The sequence below is a fragment of the Olea europaea genome, chromosome 19 (genome assembly GCF_002742605.1).
Source record: "Olea europaea var. sylvestris chromosome 19, O_europaea_v1, whole genome shotgun sequence".
In the NCBI taxonomy this organism is placed as follows: Eukaryota; Viridiplantae; Streptophyta; class Magnoliopsida; order Lamiales; family Oleaceae; genus Olea; species Olea europaea.
The window spans coordinates 10,654,711-10,671,102 of NC_036255.1; the positions used below are offsets into that span (position 1 = coordinate 10,654,711).

Consider the following 16,392-nt stretch of genomic DNA (forward strand, 5'->3'; position numbering starts at 1 on the left):
TTTAGCCCTGGTTTGAGTCACATTATTGGAATGAAAATGTATTTTTAAATAGTGTAATAATGAAAAATATGTGGTTAAAAAATAAATAAAAATTTTGATGTACGTATAATAATATTTTATCGAAAAATGTGTGATTGAAATGATTTCAAACATTATTCAAAAATATATTTTTTTCAAAAAATATGGTTCAAATAAGCCTAAATTAAAAAGTTGTTTTGGTCTTTTCATAAAGGCGGAGAAATCGAGAAACCAAAAGAAATCCACCCGAAAAAAGGAAAAAAAAATTCAAAAAAAAAAAAACTCTGCTCTCTCTCTCCACCCATTTCTAAAGGTTGAACCCCAATCTTAGGGGCCCCCACTGATCCTGTCCTGGGTCATCGTGGAGGAGGTAAATCGCAGGATGTGCCTCTCAGGAGCCAGGGTAGAGAGCATATGAATAGGCCAAGGCTGTTAACCCATATGGTAACTCCCGCTTGCAACAAAATCAATTCCACCTTGCGGGGAATCGAACTCTGCACACTGCAGCGCTGAGTCCTATCCGCTCTCCCCTTTGCCACTGGGAGATATGCCTGGGGGCCTCTCCACCCATTTCTCTTTACACGCACAGTAGAGAGAGAAAAAATTATCGCAATCTGGTCTTTCTCCCTGATTTTGTTTGGTTTTTTGTACATATTTATTTATTCTCTCTCTAATCTATTTCTAAAGCCTTTTCTTGTGAGAGAAAGATTTGTTTGTTTTCCTTCTCGGAAATTATATTTTTGCTGCTGTATCGATCGAATCTGACAATGAGGCGAGGCAGAGGAGCGACGGCGGCGGCAAGGCAAATGGCGGCGAACGGCAGAGAGGCCAACGGATCTGGAGGATCTAAGGAGATCAAATTTCGGGGAGTGAGAAAGAGACCATGGGGAAAATTTGCTGCAGAGATCAGAAACCCTTGGAAGAAGACTGGGGTGTGGCTAGGTACGTTTGATTCTGCTGAAGACGCGGCTAGGGCCTACGACGCTGCTGCTCTATCTCTCCGGGGCCACAAGGCTAAGACGAACTTTCCGTTATCCAACACCCAGAACGGCGTCTTCCATGAATTCAACCCTCAAAATTTTAATAATCAACAGATCAGTAATCTGCCTAACGATCCGTTCATGGTGGATCCTCGATTTTACCCTCAGGACCACCAGATAGTTGGCCCGCAGAGGCCTACCTCCAGCGGCATGAGCAGCACCGTCGAGTCGTTTAGTGGACCCAGGCAGCTGGCACCTCCGCAACTTATTCAGCCGCAAAGGAGATATCCCAGGTCGCCGCCGATGTCTCCTGACGACTGTCACAGCGACTGTGATTCCTCCTCCTCCGTTGTGGATGATGGTGAATGCGACGTCGCCGCCTCCTTATGTAAAAAGCCTTTACCTTTCGACCTCAACTTCCCGCCGCCAATGGACGCTTATGGTGTAGACTCTGACGTGTGCGACCTAGCTTGCACGGCCCTCCGACTTTGATGTTGTGTCCTGATGACGACCAAATCATTTGGAAAACTCATCTAGTTAAATTACTTATTTCTTTTCCTTTTTTTAATTTTTTGTTTTTATTTTGCGGAGGAAAACCCTAAAAAAATGAAAAAAAAAATGCTCATAGCTAGGGTAAAGCCTTTGGTGAGATAAAAACTAAAGTGGGTTGGAGGTCAGGCTGCTATGGGTATCCTGTTGTTTGAAGAGGATTTACTTGAATTAGATTTATAAAATTGATGTTATGGAAAATAGAGGATATTATGATGGATGGATATTCAGTGTCCCTTTGTGATATTATTGTCTTTCGATGATTGCGTGTCATCGACTGTCCTATTGACTTCTTTGGAATGTATATGAAATCTGTTGTCGAAGACTTGTGTATTGTTTTATTTACTTTTAAAACTAGATGTAAGAACGTCTACTATCTATTTGTTATGTGTCGTTTCTGGATTTTTTTCTTGCTGATTTATGAAATCCATTTTCGGATCTTTTAATGTAAAAATGGAAGTCTCATCTCATTCAATGCTACAAGAACGACTACTTATGCTGCACTTGTGCGATAAATTTTGTTCCATGTTATGTTCATTTCATTTGTTTCATATGGTTTGCCATTCTTTTGGATGATTTGAGCTGCAAGTTGTTTGCTAGCTTTATATACATCTCATGTGATTAACATGTTGGTCATTAGCTATCCGGATGGACTGGTGTAACTTTAGTTTTTCTTGCAGGCTTGTTTGAATTGTTGTCCTGTCTGCATTTTTAGTTTGGTATGGCTCAGTAGTAAGATTTGATGTACTGGCTTATCTGAGCTTTTACTACTTAGGTTTGCTACTATCTATTGATTCTGATATGCTTGAAGGTATCATGAGTTATGAAAGCAATCTTCTTAGCTTTTTGTCAAGTTCAAGTTTTTGCCTTTGTGCTTTTGTGCTTAACAATAACCCTATCTCTTCCTCGAGGTGTAGGGAGCTTTATGCTATCTCTTTTTTGTTTTTACATGGTTCATGCCCAAGACTTGTGCATGAGGTTTCCTCTTTGTTTAAAATCACTGCATTCAAGTTTAACGTGTTTGATGACTTTCGGGTAACAGTTTCTTATGGTTAGATTTCTATAATGATTAGATATGTGTGGATAAATTCATTTCCTGTACATTTATACTGGCAGATCAATATGGTTAGATTTTATGGATGATTGGTCATTAATATGCCGTTACTGGTTTACAACCTGCATTGTCCATGTCGCGACAAAATAGAAGCAGATTGGAATTTAATACCGTTTACTTAAAAGTAGCTATTCATCAGAATATCTCCTAAGCCTCCTTTTAAGATGCTAAATTGACTGCAATATTGATCGATTAATACCTTTTTAGCATGTTTGTTAGTGTTCTCAGTCATTTTATCGTGTTTATTTCTTTTCATGCTACGTTATACAGTCATTTGTATGCAAGTTCTTTACACATTCACTACCTCAATTCTTTATTGCAAATTCTTTCCCGTAATGGGGGCCAAACAGGGGCTTAAAATGAAGTTTAACCATTATCATTCATCACCTATTATAAAGTGTCACGTACTTATCATAAACTAAGTACGGAAGTTTAGTTTTAGCCCTGGTTTGAGTCACATTATTGGAATGAAAATGTATTTTTAAATAGTGTAATAATGAAAAATATGTGGTTAAAAAATAAATAAAAATTTTGATGTACGTATAATAATATTTTATCGAAAAATGTGTGATTGAAATGATTTCAAACATTATTCAAAAATATATTTTTTTCAAAAAATATGGTTCAAATAAGCCTAAATTAAAAAGTTGTTTTGGTCTTTTCATAAAGGCGGAGAAATCGAGAAACCAAAAGAAATCCACCCGAAAAAAGGAAAAAAAAATTCAAAAAAAAAAAAACTCTGCTCTCTCTCTCCACCCATTTCTAAAGGTTGAACCCCAATCTTAGGGGCCCCCACTGATCCTGTCCTGGGTCATCGTGGAGGAGGTAAATCGCAGGATGTGCCTCTCAGGAGCCAGGGTAGAGAGCATATGAATAGGCCAAGGCTGTTAACCCATATGGTAACTCCCGCTTGCAACAAAATCAATTCCACCTTGCGGGGAATCGAACTCTGCACACTGCAGCGCTGAGTCCTATCCGCTCTCCCCTTTGCCACTGGGAGATATGCCTGGGGGCCTCTCCACCCATTTCTCTTTACACGCACAGTAGAGAGAGAAAAAATTATCGCAATCTGGTCTTTCTCCCTGATTTTGTTTGGTTTTTTGTACATATTTATTTATTCTCTCTCTAATCTATTTCTAAAGCCTTTTCTTGTGAGAGAAAGATTTGTTTGTTTTCCTTCTCGGAAATTATATTTTTGCTGCTGTATCGATCGAATCTGACAATGAGGCGAGGCAGAGGAGCGACGGCGGCGGCAAGGCAAATGGCGGCGAACGGCAGAGAGGCCAACGGATCTGGAGGATCTAAGGAGATCAAATTTCGGGGAGTGAGAAAGAGACCATGGGGAAAATTTGCTGCAGAGATCAGAAACCCTTGGAAGAAGACTGGGGTGTGGCTAGGTACGTTTGATTCTGCTGAAGACGCGGCTAGGGCCTACGACGCTGCTGCTCTATCTCTCCGGGGCCACAAGGCTAAGACGAACTTTCCGTTATCCAACACCCAGAACGGCGTCTTCCATGAATTCAACCCTCAAAATTTTAATAATCAACAGATCAGTAATCTGCCTAACGATCCGTTCATGGTGGATCCTCGATTTTACCCTCAGGACCACCAGATAGTTGGCCCGCAGAGGCCTACCTCCAGCGGCATGAGCAGCACCGTCGAGTCGTTTAGTGGACCCAGGCAGCTGGCACCTCCGCAACTTATTCAGCCGCAAAGGAGATATCCCAGGTCGCCGCCGATGTCTCCTGACGACTGTCACAGCGACTGTGATTCCTCCTCCTCCGTTGTGGATGATGGTGAATGCGACGTCGCCGCCTCCTTATGTAAAAAGCCTTTACCTTTCGACCTCAACTTCCCGCCGCCAATGGACGCTTATGGTGTAGACTCTGACGTGTGCGACCTAGCTTGCACGGCCCTCCGACTTTGATGTTGTGTCCTGATGACGACCAAATCATTTGGAAAACTCATCTAGTTAAATTACTTATTTCTTTTCCTTTTTTTAATTTTTTGTTTTTATTTTGCGGAGGAAAACCCTAAAAAAATGAAAAAAAAAAATGCTCATAGCTAGGGTAAAGCCTTTGGTGAGATAAAAACTAAGGTGGGTTGGAGGTCAGGCTGCTATGGGTATCCTGTTGTTTGAAGAGGATTTACTTGAATTAGATTTATAAAATTGATGTTATGGAAAATAGAGGATATTATGATGGATGGATATTCAGTGTCCCTTTGTGATATTATTGTCTTTCGATGATTGCGTGTCATCGACTGTCCTATTGACTTCTTTGGAATGTATATGAAATCTGTTGTCGAAGACTTGTGTATTGTTTTATTTACTTTTAAAACTAGATGTAAGAACGTCTACTATCTATTTGTTATGTGTCGTTTCTGGATTTTTTTCTTGCTGATTTATGAAATCCATTTTCGGATCTTTTAATGTAAAAATGGAAGTCTCATCTCATTCAATGCTACAAGAACGACTACTTATGCTGCACTTGTGCGATAAATTTTGTTCCATGTTATGTTCATTTCATTTGTTTCATATGGTTTGCCATTCTTTTGGATGATTTGAGCTGCAAGTTGTTTGCTAGCTTTATATACATCTCATGTGATTAACATGTTGGTCATTAGCTATCCGGATGGACTGGTGTAACTTTAGTTTTTCTTGCAGGCTTGTTTGAATTGTTGTCCTGTCTGCATTTTTAGTTTGGTATGGCTCAGTAGTAAGATTTGATGTACTGGCTTATCTGAGCTTTTACTACTTAGGTTTGCTACTATCTATTGATTCTGATATGCTTGAAGGTATCATGAGTTATGAAAGCAATCTTCTTAGCTTTTTGTCAAGTTCAAGTTTTTGCCTTTGTGCTTTTGTGCTTAACAATAACCCTATCTCTTCCTCGAGGTGTAGGGAGCTTTATGCTATCTCTTTTTTGTTTTTACATGGTTCATGCCCAAGACTTGTGCATGAGGTTTCCTCTTTGTTTAAAATCACTGCATTCAAGTTTAACGTGTTTGATGACTTTCGGGTAACAGTTTCTTATGGTTAGATTTCTATAATGATTAGATATGTGTGGATAAATTCATTTCCTGTACATTTATACTGGCAGATCAATATGGTTAGATCTTATGGATGATTGGTCATTAATATGCCGTTACTGGTTTACAACCTGCATTGTCCATGTCGCGACAAAATAGAAGCAGATTGGAATTTAATACCGTTTACTTAAAAGTAGCTATTCATCAGAATATCTCCTAAGCCTCCTTTTAAGATGCTAAATTGACTGCAATATTGATCGATTAATACCTTTTTAGCATGTTTGTTAGTGTTCTCAGTCATTTTATCGTGTTTATTTCTTTTCATGCTACGTTATACAGTCATTTGTATGCAAGTTCTTTACACATTCACTACCTCAATTCTTTATTGCAAATTCTTTTTTTAGTCGTTCCCTTCTTAATTGTTTGAACCGGCCTATCCTTCTGCACAGCAGAAATTTGTTTCTTCGAATTTTCATTAGGATAAGCAAAGTGCATTGTAAAATTGTAAGTTAGCAAATCCATTTTTTTGTTCCTCGTGAGGATCAGTGTTCTATCTGTTCTGCTCTGTTCATTTGGTAGGTTATGATGTGTTCATTCTTACATCATTGGGTGCATGTATTTATCATGGCATTGACAGCACCATTATAATGAAAGCAGATTCTCAGGTTTCAATGTAAACCGCGCGATCACTGTGAATTTTTGTTTGGTTCATAGCATTGATCACTTGTTATGAATTTTCTGTTTGTTGTAGCATGATTTCTTGTTGATGCGACCTGTGCTTCTGGTCGATAACCCGAACTTATCCATTTTTGTTCATTCTGAACAATGTGAAAATATAGTAGTTCTTGATTTTAACCCTAGAACACACCTTGGTTTTATGTTTGACCACTTGGAAAGTGTATATTGTCGTGCTTGGGTAAATGGGTAGTGCAAAGCACAAACATGTAGGTTGTAGCTTTTAAGACTATGCCTGGCCAACCACTTTCACTCTTTTTCTAACCGGCCAAATATATTAGCCCTACCGGTCACGCGTCTTTCGTTCAAAATTTGAACGCTATTAATATTGAATGGTACTAGTATATTCGTTCATATTTACCAACCAATAATTATATTCTATCATCTTTTCAATCATTTTTCTTAAAAAATTCAAATTTTAATTTCAATCATACATTTAAAATTATTGTTCATTATTATCTACACAATATGTGCCCGAGACATCTAACACCTCTCATGAATTATTTTAATTTTTGAACTCAAATAAATAGTAACTACATAAAGGTATATTTCCCAAGCGAGGACATATCACTCAACACCACCACGCAAATTACAGTATTTGATGCCTTCAATTTTGATAGCGCTGAGTCCTATCCGCTCTCCCCTTTGCCACTGGGAGATATGCCTGGGGGCCTCTCCACCCATTTCTCTTTACACGCACAGTAGAGAGAGAAAAAATTATCGCAATCTGGTCTTTCTCCCTGATTTTGTTTGGTTTTTTGTACATATTTATTTATTCTCTCTCTAATCTATTTCTAAAGCCTTTTCTTGTGAGAGAAAGATTTGTTTGTTTTCCTTCTCGGAAATTATATTTTTGCTGCTGTATCGATCGAATCTGACAATGAGGCGAGGCAGAGGAGCGACGGCGGCGGCAAGGCAAATGGCGGCGAACGGCAGAGAGGCCAACGGATCTGGAGGATCTAAGGAGATCAAATTTCGGGGAGTGAGAAAGAGACCATGGGGAAAATTTGCTGCAGAGATCAGAAACCCTTGGAAGAAGACTCGGGTGTGGCTAGGTACGTTTGATTCTGCTGAAGACGCGGCTAGGGCCTACGACGCTGCTGCTCTATCTCTCCGGGGCCACAAGGCTAAGACGAACTTTCCGTTATCCAACACCCAGAACGGCGTCTTCCATGAATTCAACCCTCAAAATTTTAATAATCAACAGATCAGTAATCTGCCTAACGATCCGTTCATGGTGGATCCTCGATTTTACCCTCAGGACCACCAGATAGTTGGCCCGCAGAGGCCTACCTCCAGCGGCATGAGCAGCACCGTCGAGTCGTTTAGTGGACCCAGGCAGCTGGCACCTCCGCAACTTATTCAGCCGCAAAGGAGATATCCCAGGTCGCCGCCGATGTCTCCTGACGACTGTCACAGCGACTGTGATTCCTCCTCCTCCGTTGTGGATGATGGTGAATGCGACGTCGCCGCCTCCTTATGTAAAAAGCCTTTACCTTTCGACCTCAACTTCCCGCCGCCAATGGACGCTTATGGTGTAGACTCTGACGTGTGCGACCTAGCTTGCACGGCCCTCCGACTTTGATGTTGTGTCCTGATGACGACCAAATCATTTGGAAAACTCATCTAGTTAAATTACTTATTTCTTTTCCTTTTTTTAATTTTTTGTTTTTATTTTGCGGAGGAAAACCCTAAAAAAATGAAAAAAAAAAATGCTCATAGCTAGGGTAAAGCCTTTGGTGAGATAAAAACTAAGGTGGGTTGGAGGTCAGGCTGCTATGGGTATCCTGTTGTTTGAAGAGGATTTACTTGAATTAGATTTATAAAATTGATGTTATGGAAAATAGAGGATATTATGATGGATGGATATTCAGTGTCCCTTTGTGATATTATTGTCTTTCGATGATTGCGTGTCATCGACTGTCCTATTGACTTCTTTGGAATGTATATGAAATCTGTTGTCGAAGACTTGTGTATTGTTTTATTTACTTTTAAAACTAGATGTAAGAACGTCTACTATCTATTTGTTATGTGTCGTTTCTGGATTTTTTTCTTGCTGATTTATGAAATCCATTTTCGGATCTTTTAATGTAAAAATGGAAGTCTCATCTCATTCAATGCTACAAGAACGACTACTTATGCTGCACTTGTGCGATAAATTTTGTTCCATGTTATGTTCATTTCATTTGTTTCATATGGTTTGCCATTCTTTTGGATGATTTGAGCTGCAAGTTGTTTGCTAGCTTTATATACATCTCATGTGATTAACATGTTGGTCATTAGCTATCCGGATGGACTGGTGTAACTTTAGTTTTTCTTGCAGGCTTGTTTGAATTGTTGTCCTGTCTGCATTTTTAGTTTGGTATGGCTCAGTAGTAAGATTTGATGTACTGGCTTATCTGAGCTTTTACTACTTAGGTTTGCTACTATCTATTGATTCTGATATGCTTGAAGGTATCATGAGTTATGAAAGCAATCTTCTTAGCTTTTTGTCAAGTTCAAGTTTTTGCCTTTGTGCTTTTGTGCTTAACAATAACCCTATCTCTTCCTCGAGGTGTAGGGAGCTTTATGCTATCTCTTTTTTGTTTTTACATGGTTCATGCCCAAGACTTGTGCATGAGGTTTCCTCTTTGTTTAAAATCACTGCATTCAAGTTTAACGTGTTTGATGACTTTCGGGTAACAGTTTCTTATGGTTAGATTTCTATAATGATTAGATATGTGTGGATAAATTCATTTCCTGTACATTTATACTGGCAGATCAATATGGTTAGATCTTATGGATGATTGGTCATTAATATGCCGTTACTGGTTTACAACCTGCATTGTCCATGTCGCGACAAAATAGAAGCAGATTGGAATTTAATACCGTTTACTTAAAAGTAGCTATTCATCAGAATATCTCCTAAGCCTCCTTTTAAGATGCTAAATTGACTGCAATATTGATCGATTAATACCTTTTTAGCATGTTTGTTAGTGTTCTCAGTCATTTTATCGTGTTTATTTCTTTTCATGCTACGTTATACAGTCATTTGTATGCAAGTTCTTTACACATTCACTACCTCAATTCTTTATTGCAAATTCTTTTTTTAGTCGTTCCCTTCTTAATTGTTTGAACCGGCCTATCCTTCTGCACAGCAGAAATTTGTTTCTTCGAATTTTCATTAGGATAAGCAAAGTGCATTGTAAAATTGTAAGTTAGCAAATCCATTTTTTTGTTCCTCGTGAGGATCAGTGTTCTATCTGTTCTGCTCTGTTCATTTGGTAGGTTATGATGTGTTCATTCTTACATCATTGGGTGCATGTATTTATCATGGCATTGACAGCACCATTATAATGAAAGCAGATTCTCAGGTTTCAATGTAAACCGCGCGATCACTGTGAATTTTTGTTTGGTTCATAGCATTGATCACTTGTTATGAATTTTCTGTTTGTTGTAGCATGATTTCTTGTTGATGCGACCTGTGCTTCTGGTCGATAACCCGAACTTATCCATTTTTGTTCATTCTGAACAATGTGAAAATATAGTAGTTCTTGATTTTAACCCTAGAACACACCTTGGTTTTATGTTTGACCACTTGGAAAGTGTATATTGTCGTGCTTGGGTAAATGGGTAGTGCAAAGCACAAACATGTAGGTTGTAGCTTTTAAGACTATGCCTGGCCAACCACTTTCACTCTTTTTCTAACCGGCCAAATATATTAGCCCTACCGGTCACACGTCTTTCGTTCAAAATTTGAACGCTATTAATATTGAATGGTACTAGTATATTCGTTCATATTTACCAACCAATAATTATATTCTATCATCTTTTCAATCATTTTTCTTAAAAAATTCAAATTTTAATTTCAATCATACATTTAAAATTATTGTTCATTATTATCTACACGATATGTGCCCGAGACATCTAACACCTCTCATGAATTATTTTAATTTTTGAACTCAAATAAATAGTAACTACATAAAGGTATATTTCCCAAGCGAGGACATATCACTCAACACCACCACGCAAATTACAGTATTTGATGCCTTCAATTTTGATACAACTATAATTAATAAAAATGAAATGTAGAAAAAGAACAAAAATGAACGCTCGGATGTGCAATTTTTCCTTCCGAAGATCGGAACTGTTGTGGTGACCCCATCACCACCATCTGCACAAATTTCTCTTCACTGCATCCATGCATGCACCAGCCGGGAATCGAACCCGGGTCTGTACCGTGGCAGGGTACTATTCTACCACTAGACCACTGGTGCATCTTCGTTTCAAATTGCTTTTTTTAAACTAAAATTACAACTTCGACAATATTTTATTCCCCCTATAATCAAATGACATGATTAACCATAAACAATAAGAGATATGGAGAGGTGAACAGTGGAAAATAATTCATTGTTATAATGATTTATAGTTTTTAATGCATGATTGTTATGAAGGTAGTTCGAGACGATCACAATTTATATACCTTGTATAGTAAACAAAACAAATGTGAAATTACAAATACATTTGATTACAACCTTCTTTGTGCATGTGTATTTATTAAGTCAACTAAGAACTCTTTTCATTTTGTCCAAACCTTTTTGTTTATCTTATATAATCTAAGCAAATTTCACTTAATATGTAAGTATTTGATTACAACGGACTTGATTGATTATACAAGACTTACTCGTTGGTTTCATCTAAAGTTTGTTTCGAAAAGGTGAATGAAAAATAAATTAAGCATGGTTCTTCATAAGGACAAAATTAGTCAACTCTGAAACCTTTCGCAAGGGCCTCGACCTCACGAGTCTCCTTCTGGAAGGTCAAATGACCAACCTCTTAAGCTTGAGGTGGCTAATGACTTTGATCTCACTATAGCACTCCTAACTATATATGCATCATTGGTAGGTAGGGGATCCCGACCCCTATGGGCATCCTTGGTAGCTGATTTAGACTTCTATACATCCTTGATAGGTCACCTCTCTCGCGTTTTAAAATTCTCGAGTTTTGACATCTATGACATCATTATCCTACATGGGCTCTACCATTGAAGTCCAAGTGCTCTTCATCCAAAAGAAAAGTATTACTATCAAAGTGTATTCACATGATGTTAATCCGTTGCTTGTTCTTTGTTCTAGCCATATTAGGAATCCTTCTTCATTAGAAGTCAAATCCTATCTCATTGATCCAGCGTTTCACATGTATTCTAGTTCTTTTAAGGTTACATTTCATATGCTAAGTATCAGAGGGCTATAGAGTTAACAATCAGAGCATTTATTGTAAGTTTATGGGAAACTCTATTCGTGAACATAGCTTAAGTCCATGCAAGTTCAAACTCGGGTATACTCAAGTATGACTTTTGACATCAACAATATCATTATTGTAGCTAACAACTAGGAGAGTTTTCTTTTCAAACTTTTCCTTTTATTTTGAAGATAAACATTGTAATAGATAGTATACATGTTTTAACAAATGAAAAAGGAAACATAACAAAAATCGTCCTCGTTTTATTGTTCAATTCGTTTAAGCATATCCATTTGTAGATAAGCATTTTGTGGCATAGTTAGAACGAAGTCGACTAAATGGCCAACACTCAAATTAGTTATTTCCAACATGGAAAAATTTGAAATAACTTCGGGACCATTTCACTATAAGCATCATTTTCCATTGCCTTTGTACTTCTTGTCCTCAGAATGTTTAGCAAGTGATTATAAATCATCTTACAAGTGTTGATAACATGTCTTAACATTTTGTACAGAGTAGTGATAATATGGGGGCGTTGGTGATGATAAATACGGTGTCATTGAAGAACACATTTTACCTTTACATTTTCTCTTCATTTTAATTTTATCTGAAATAACTGAATAATTTGTCCATTGAAGACTCAATTGCACCTAGGTGAAAAGGATAGGTACTGAACTGCATCTTTTTAAAGGTTGAGACCTAAATGCTCTACCATGTATAGGTTTGGGACCCAGGTGTAATTTTCCCCTCGATAATATAATTATACGTTGCATTTCTATACACAGTTCCTTAAACATACTTTCAAGTTCTTGTAGGCGCATGTTCCTCTATTTCTCGGTCTGTGCTGAATCAATGCTCTCTAGTAGTCCAGATTTCAGGTATTAATTCAAGAATCAACCGAGTTTATACATCGCAGTCAAGGCGTTAGGTTAAATTACTGCTAGAAATACAATTCCGCCATCAAACATTTTGGATTGCCGAGTTTAATTTCAGGTTTTCAATTTTCAACTTACTGGCTTCTTGATATTTGGCTGTTATAAAAATTAATGGCTTTTGTATTATTTAAATTACTCTTTGATTGCAGTTACTTGCATAACAGAAAGAAATTTGGGAAAAATGATATCACAGCGGATGAGAAAGGCTGTCATGGACAATCCTAAGAAACTAGCCAATTTGATTGACCTAGTGAATCTCCCTTCAACACTAAGAGAATTCATGGGTCAGTCTCAGAGCTCCCGGTTGGGTTGTTTTAGGCGTGTTTGGTTGCATATCAAGGAAAACAATCTCCAGGTTAAATCCTAGTCCCACTTTCGAAGTATATGATATTGTTGTCTTGGTTCTTAATATGTAGCTATAGTTAAACTTTTAGTTTCTAAAGTTCTACTGTTTGTTCCAAGAACTTTTAACCCACCATTGAGACCGACTTGTGAAATTAACCTGGCTCTGTGGGACTCAATAGAGTAGTTACAATCAACCCGTCCTTCCAGAACCGACATAAGTATACTTTTTCCCAGCTGGATGACTTCCTTTTACTGCAATTAACACTCCTCTCCTCAGGTCTAGGAGATGACTTCTCTGATACCATTGTTACGATTACTATTCTTAAAACTCACCCTTCAAGCTAACTTGTAAGGGGAGGGTGCCCAAGGTGCTCATAGGTCCACTGAGTGACTGAGCCAAGTTAGCCGTGTGGGACTCATTAAAGCTGCTACAATGTCGAGCTTATATTGGTGTTGAATTCCTGATTTTGTATGAAATTAAGGGGAGAATTACTTCGCTTCATTTGAATGTGTTAATCGATCCAATATGTGAAATGCTTGCATATAATTTCATGAGGAAACAAAGATATTTTATTTGTGGAAACTGAAATTACTATACAAGTAGATATTGTTGGAAGCAGATACAATTCCCCTTCTTATGAAGTGGTACACTGTCTGACAATAACCACTATCTCTTATATGAATCCCTTTGAAAGCCCATATTGTCATAATTTGCAATGAGCATGAAAATAGAAATCGAGAGAAGTAATTTATATAAAGTCCTGTAAAGGGACGGGTTTTCATGTTTCTAGCTGGTTATTGCGAAAAAAAGCTTTGCAATATGATTCTCCTGCTCCTAAAAAGCTTCAATTTTTTTTGATTTTTTGTTAATTAGGGTAATATGAAATTAACTTTCAGAATGAGAGACTTGACAAAGAAAAAAATAAACAATTCAGAGTAGGAGGAGAAAGCAGTTTCTGAGAAATTGTTTCCTAAACAAATTCATTGGGAGTGCTTCATATTGAATATGCTTTTTGCCAAAATTAAATCTTTAACCATAAGAATTTGATGCAAGCTAACTAACATTCCCCAGCCTGGATACTAGCAATTTTTTGGAAATTCTTGAGAAAAAGTGAAGTAACTCTTTATTTTTACTTGGTAAATGCTGAAGTATGTTTAATAAACAGAAATAAGAATGCGTACCATCCCTTATATTTCTTTTTGGGGAAGGGGGGAGCTTTCAGAAGATCTAGTAATCAACTCAATATTTTTATCATTGACCAGCATTTATCTTTTATATTTCTAGGATCAAAACAATAAGAATGTCTTCAACTGTGATGAAAAGCTGAAGCATATTTTGTTGGGTAAGTCCCAGGTCGAACTTGTTGAGCTTCCGATGCTTATCAAGCTTCACTTTCCGAAGGAGCCAAAATGACCATTGCAAGTTCATCAAGGTTCCTATCTACCCCTTGCAATTCATCGTTCTCTTAATACATTTCATTATACTTATCTTTTTTATGCACCAATAATTTTGACCCTCACATGCTTTTTGATTGGTTAGCCATTTGACATCGAGGACGTATATGCTTGGCTGCTACTTGTGAGCAAAACATATCAATTGTTTGGAGGGCAAAATGTCTTGTTTACGGAGCTTAACTGATTTGTGACATGGGAGGCACAGTGTTAATTTTTACATCCATACATGGAGTGCTAGTGACACGGTGTTTCTCCTCTTCATTCAATTGAAGTTTTGGATATTTTCTTCATTATGTTTTGTTTGATACCCATGTTTTTCATCTCACTTCTATAGGATTTGGTTCATTGTGGTTCGTTTGTGGTTGCGTTTATGTTTGCCTTTTTAATAGATGACCAGCCATTGAATAGACTATCAAAATGTTAAAAAGATAGACGTAGACTAAGTTGTTATAAAAATTTGATGTAAAGTAAAAAATAGTTTAAGAAATTGTAAGAGGTGCTCAGATGTGATCTCCTCGTCTGAAGATCAGACGGGTGTGGAGACCCAATCACCACTTTTAGCACAAATGTTTCTTCACAGCAGCTCTTTTAATGAAATACATTAGCTGGGAACTCGGGTCTGGACCGTGGCAGGGTACTATTGTATCACTGGATCATTGCTGGTTTTGTGTTATGGTTTTTTAACCACCAATCTTGGCGTACAGACAGGTCCTTGTCAGGGTACTCACATGGTGGGCCTTGCTGCAATTTTTTTTTTTTTTACATGTGGGGTCTGCTGCTACCGTGAGCTATCTGGCAAGCCCCTGTGAACTAATTGTCTATACACCGGGATTAATTGTTTAAGCAATACTTTTGGCAGCATATGACAAAGGTCACTGATTGGGAAGCATAATATCTTAGTCATTTCAAAGAGATAGGTTGCGAGCGAATTAGATAATTCAAGAAAATGAATTGACGAAATATATTCCTTTTACAATATATATGTTGAAGTTAAATATTTTGTAGCCTAAACGATTATATACGAAAGGTTGAAGATTACTCAATTAGTGCAGTACCTCTTTTCCTTATAACCCCATTTCAAATATTTTTCTTGAAGCAAAAATATTCTAACAATAAAATATATGAAATGAGGAAAATAAATATTTTATCGTACTTTTTATTATTATTATTTTAAAAAAAATATGATTAGTAGTCATTTTACAGTCTTTCAACGAATATTTTTGACGGGCATTCTTATCAAAGGTCAAATATGCTAATTAATGAAAATTTGAGGATATAAATGCAATGAAAAAAATGAAAGAATTATAAAGTAAACAAGGATTGAAAATCTTAAATAAAATTAAAACGTGATGTAATAAATAAAAATACGGGGCAAGTATAAGTCTCCATATGGAAATAATTTATATATGTTTTAGTTTATAAATGGATAGAAGAGCATTGGATTAATGAACTGTGTCAATGTATTTTGAACTAAAATTTTAATGAATTTTGTGGATTTGAATATAGCTCCTCTTTATTTCTCATTTTTGGAAGAATGATAATGAAAAATATAGTCGTTATGGACCTTACACAAGATATAGAAATTCAAATTTGATAGTTTGATATGATGGAGAACGGTCATATTTTTCATTTTAATGAGGAAAGAATGTAAACCAAATCTTCTTAGAAACTTTATAAGAATCTCATCAAATATAATGAAATTTCAAAAGATTTGCTTATAGATATTTTTAAGCTAGAATCTATCCAAATCTTTTAAAATTCTTCTATCATTGAGGATATCTAAATTTTAAAGAATTTCATTAAAATCTCAATTGAGGACACTTAAATTTTAATGAGTTTCATGAAAATTCAATAAAATTTCAATTAAAGATACCTAAATTTAGAATAACTTTTAAAATTTATCATAATTTCGGAGGACCTCCCTTGTACTTACGAGTTTCTTTTAAAAAAAAAAGAAAAGAAAAGAAAAAAAAAAGAAAAAAGAAAAGTAAAGTGATTAAAAATAAAGCTT

The 16,392-nt window shown here is 36.7% G+C and overlaps 4 protein-coding genes and 1 non-coding gene across 8 annotated transcripts; 4 read left to right on the forward strand and 1 right to left on the reverse strand.

Annotated features, from left to right (window-relative positions):
* Window positions 1-558: 558 nt before the first annotated feature.
* LOC111368801 (ethylene-responsive transcription factor 3-like) lies at window positions 559-1,888 on the forward strand. Its single transcript, XM_022990259.1, has one exon. The coding sequence runs from the start codon at window positions 786-788 to the stop codon at window positions 1,488-1,490; it is 705 nt and encodes a 234-aa protein (XP_022846027.1). The 5' UTR covers window positions 559-785; the 3' UTR covers window positions 1,491-1,888.
* Window positions 1,889-3,656: 1,768 nt separating this feature from the next.
* On the forward strand, window positions 3,657-5,026 carry LOC111368802 (ethylene-responsive transcription factor 3-like). Its single transcript, XM_022990260.1, has one exon. It carries the CDS (start codon window positions 3,884-3,886, stop codon window positions 4,586-4,588), a length of 705 nt encoding a protein of 234 aa, XP_022846028.1. The 5' UTR covers window positions 3,657-3,883; the 3' UTR covers window positions 4,589-5,026.
* Window positions 5,027-7,082: 2,056 nt separating this feature from the next.
* LOC111368803 (ethylene-responsive transcription factor 3-like) lies at window positions 7,083-8,449 on the forward strand. The gene has a single exon (XM_022990261.1). The coding sequence runs from the start codon at window positions 7,307-7,309 to the stop codon at window positions 8,009-8,011; it is 705 nt and encodes a 234-aa protein (XP_022846029.1). The 5' UTR covers window positions 7,083-7,306; the 3' UTR covers window positions 8,012-8,449.
* Window positions 8,450-10,611: 2,162 nt separating this feature from the next.
* TRNAG-GCC lies at window positions 10,612-10,682 on the reverse strand. Its single transcript has one exon. It is a non-coding gene; the product is annotated as a tRNA-Gly (tRNA).
* A 1,761-nt stretch (window positions 10,683-12,443) lies between these two features.
* LOC111368804 (upstream activation factor subunit UAF30-like) lies at window positions 12,444-14,771 on the forward strand. 4 transcript variants are annotated; one of them, XM_022990262.1, is made up of 4 exons: window positions 12,444-12,524; window positions 12,731-12,936; window positions 14,212-14,359; window positions 14,467-14,771. In XM_022990262.1, exons 2-3 carry the CDS (start codon window positions 12,763-12,765, stop codon window positions 14,338-14,340), a joined length of 303 nt encoding a protein of 100 aa, XP_022846030.1. In that variant the 5' UTR covers window positions 12,444-12,524; window positions 12,731-12,762; the 3' UTR covers window positions 14,341-14,359; window positions 14,467-14,771. The 4 variants fall into 4 exon arrangements, with proteins under 4 accessions (XP_022846030.1, XP_022846031.1, XP_022846033.1 ...); XM_022990263.1 differs by having other exon boundaries at window positions 12,448-12,524; window positions 12,718-12,936; XM_022990265.1 differs by having other exon boundaries at window positions 12,448-12,524; window positions 12,746-12,936.
* Window positions 14,772-16,392: the final 1,621 nt, after the last annotated feature.

What these genes read in the sequence shown, in the direction of transcription:
- LOC111368801 (XM_022990259.1), top strand. Translation starts at nt 786, where the DNA reads ATGAGGCGAGGCAGAGGAGCGACGGCGGCGGCAAGGCAAATGGCGGCG.
- LOC111368803 (XM_022990261.1), top strand. Translation starts at nt 7,307, where the DNA reads ATGAGGCGAGGCAGAGGAGCGACGGCGGCGGCAAGGCAAATGGCGGCG.
- LOC111368804 (XM_022990262.1), top strand. Translation starts at nt 12,763, where the DNA reads ATGATATCACAGCGGATGAGAAAGGCTGTCATGGACAATCCTAAGAAA. An exon ending in TCAAGGAAAACAATCTCCAG is followed by an intron (nt 12,937 to 14,211) that starts GTTAAATCCTAG and finishes TTATATTTCTAG; the next exon opens with GATCAAAACAATAAGAATGT.
- LOC111368802 (XM_022990260.1), top strand. Translation starts at nt 3,884, where the DNA reads ATGAGGCGAGGCAGAGGAGCGACGGCGGCGGCAAGGCAAATGGCGGCG.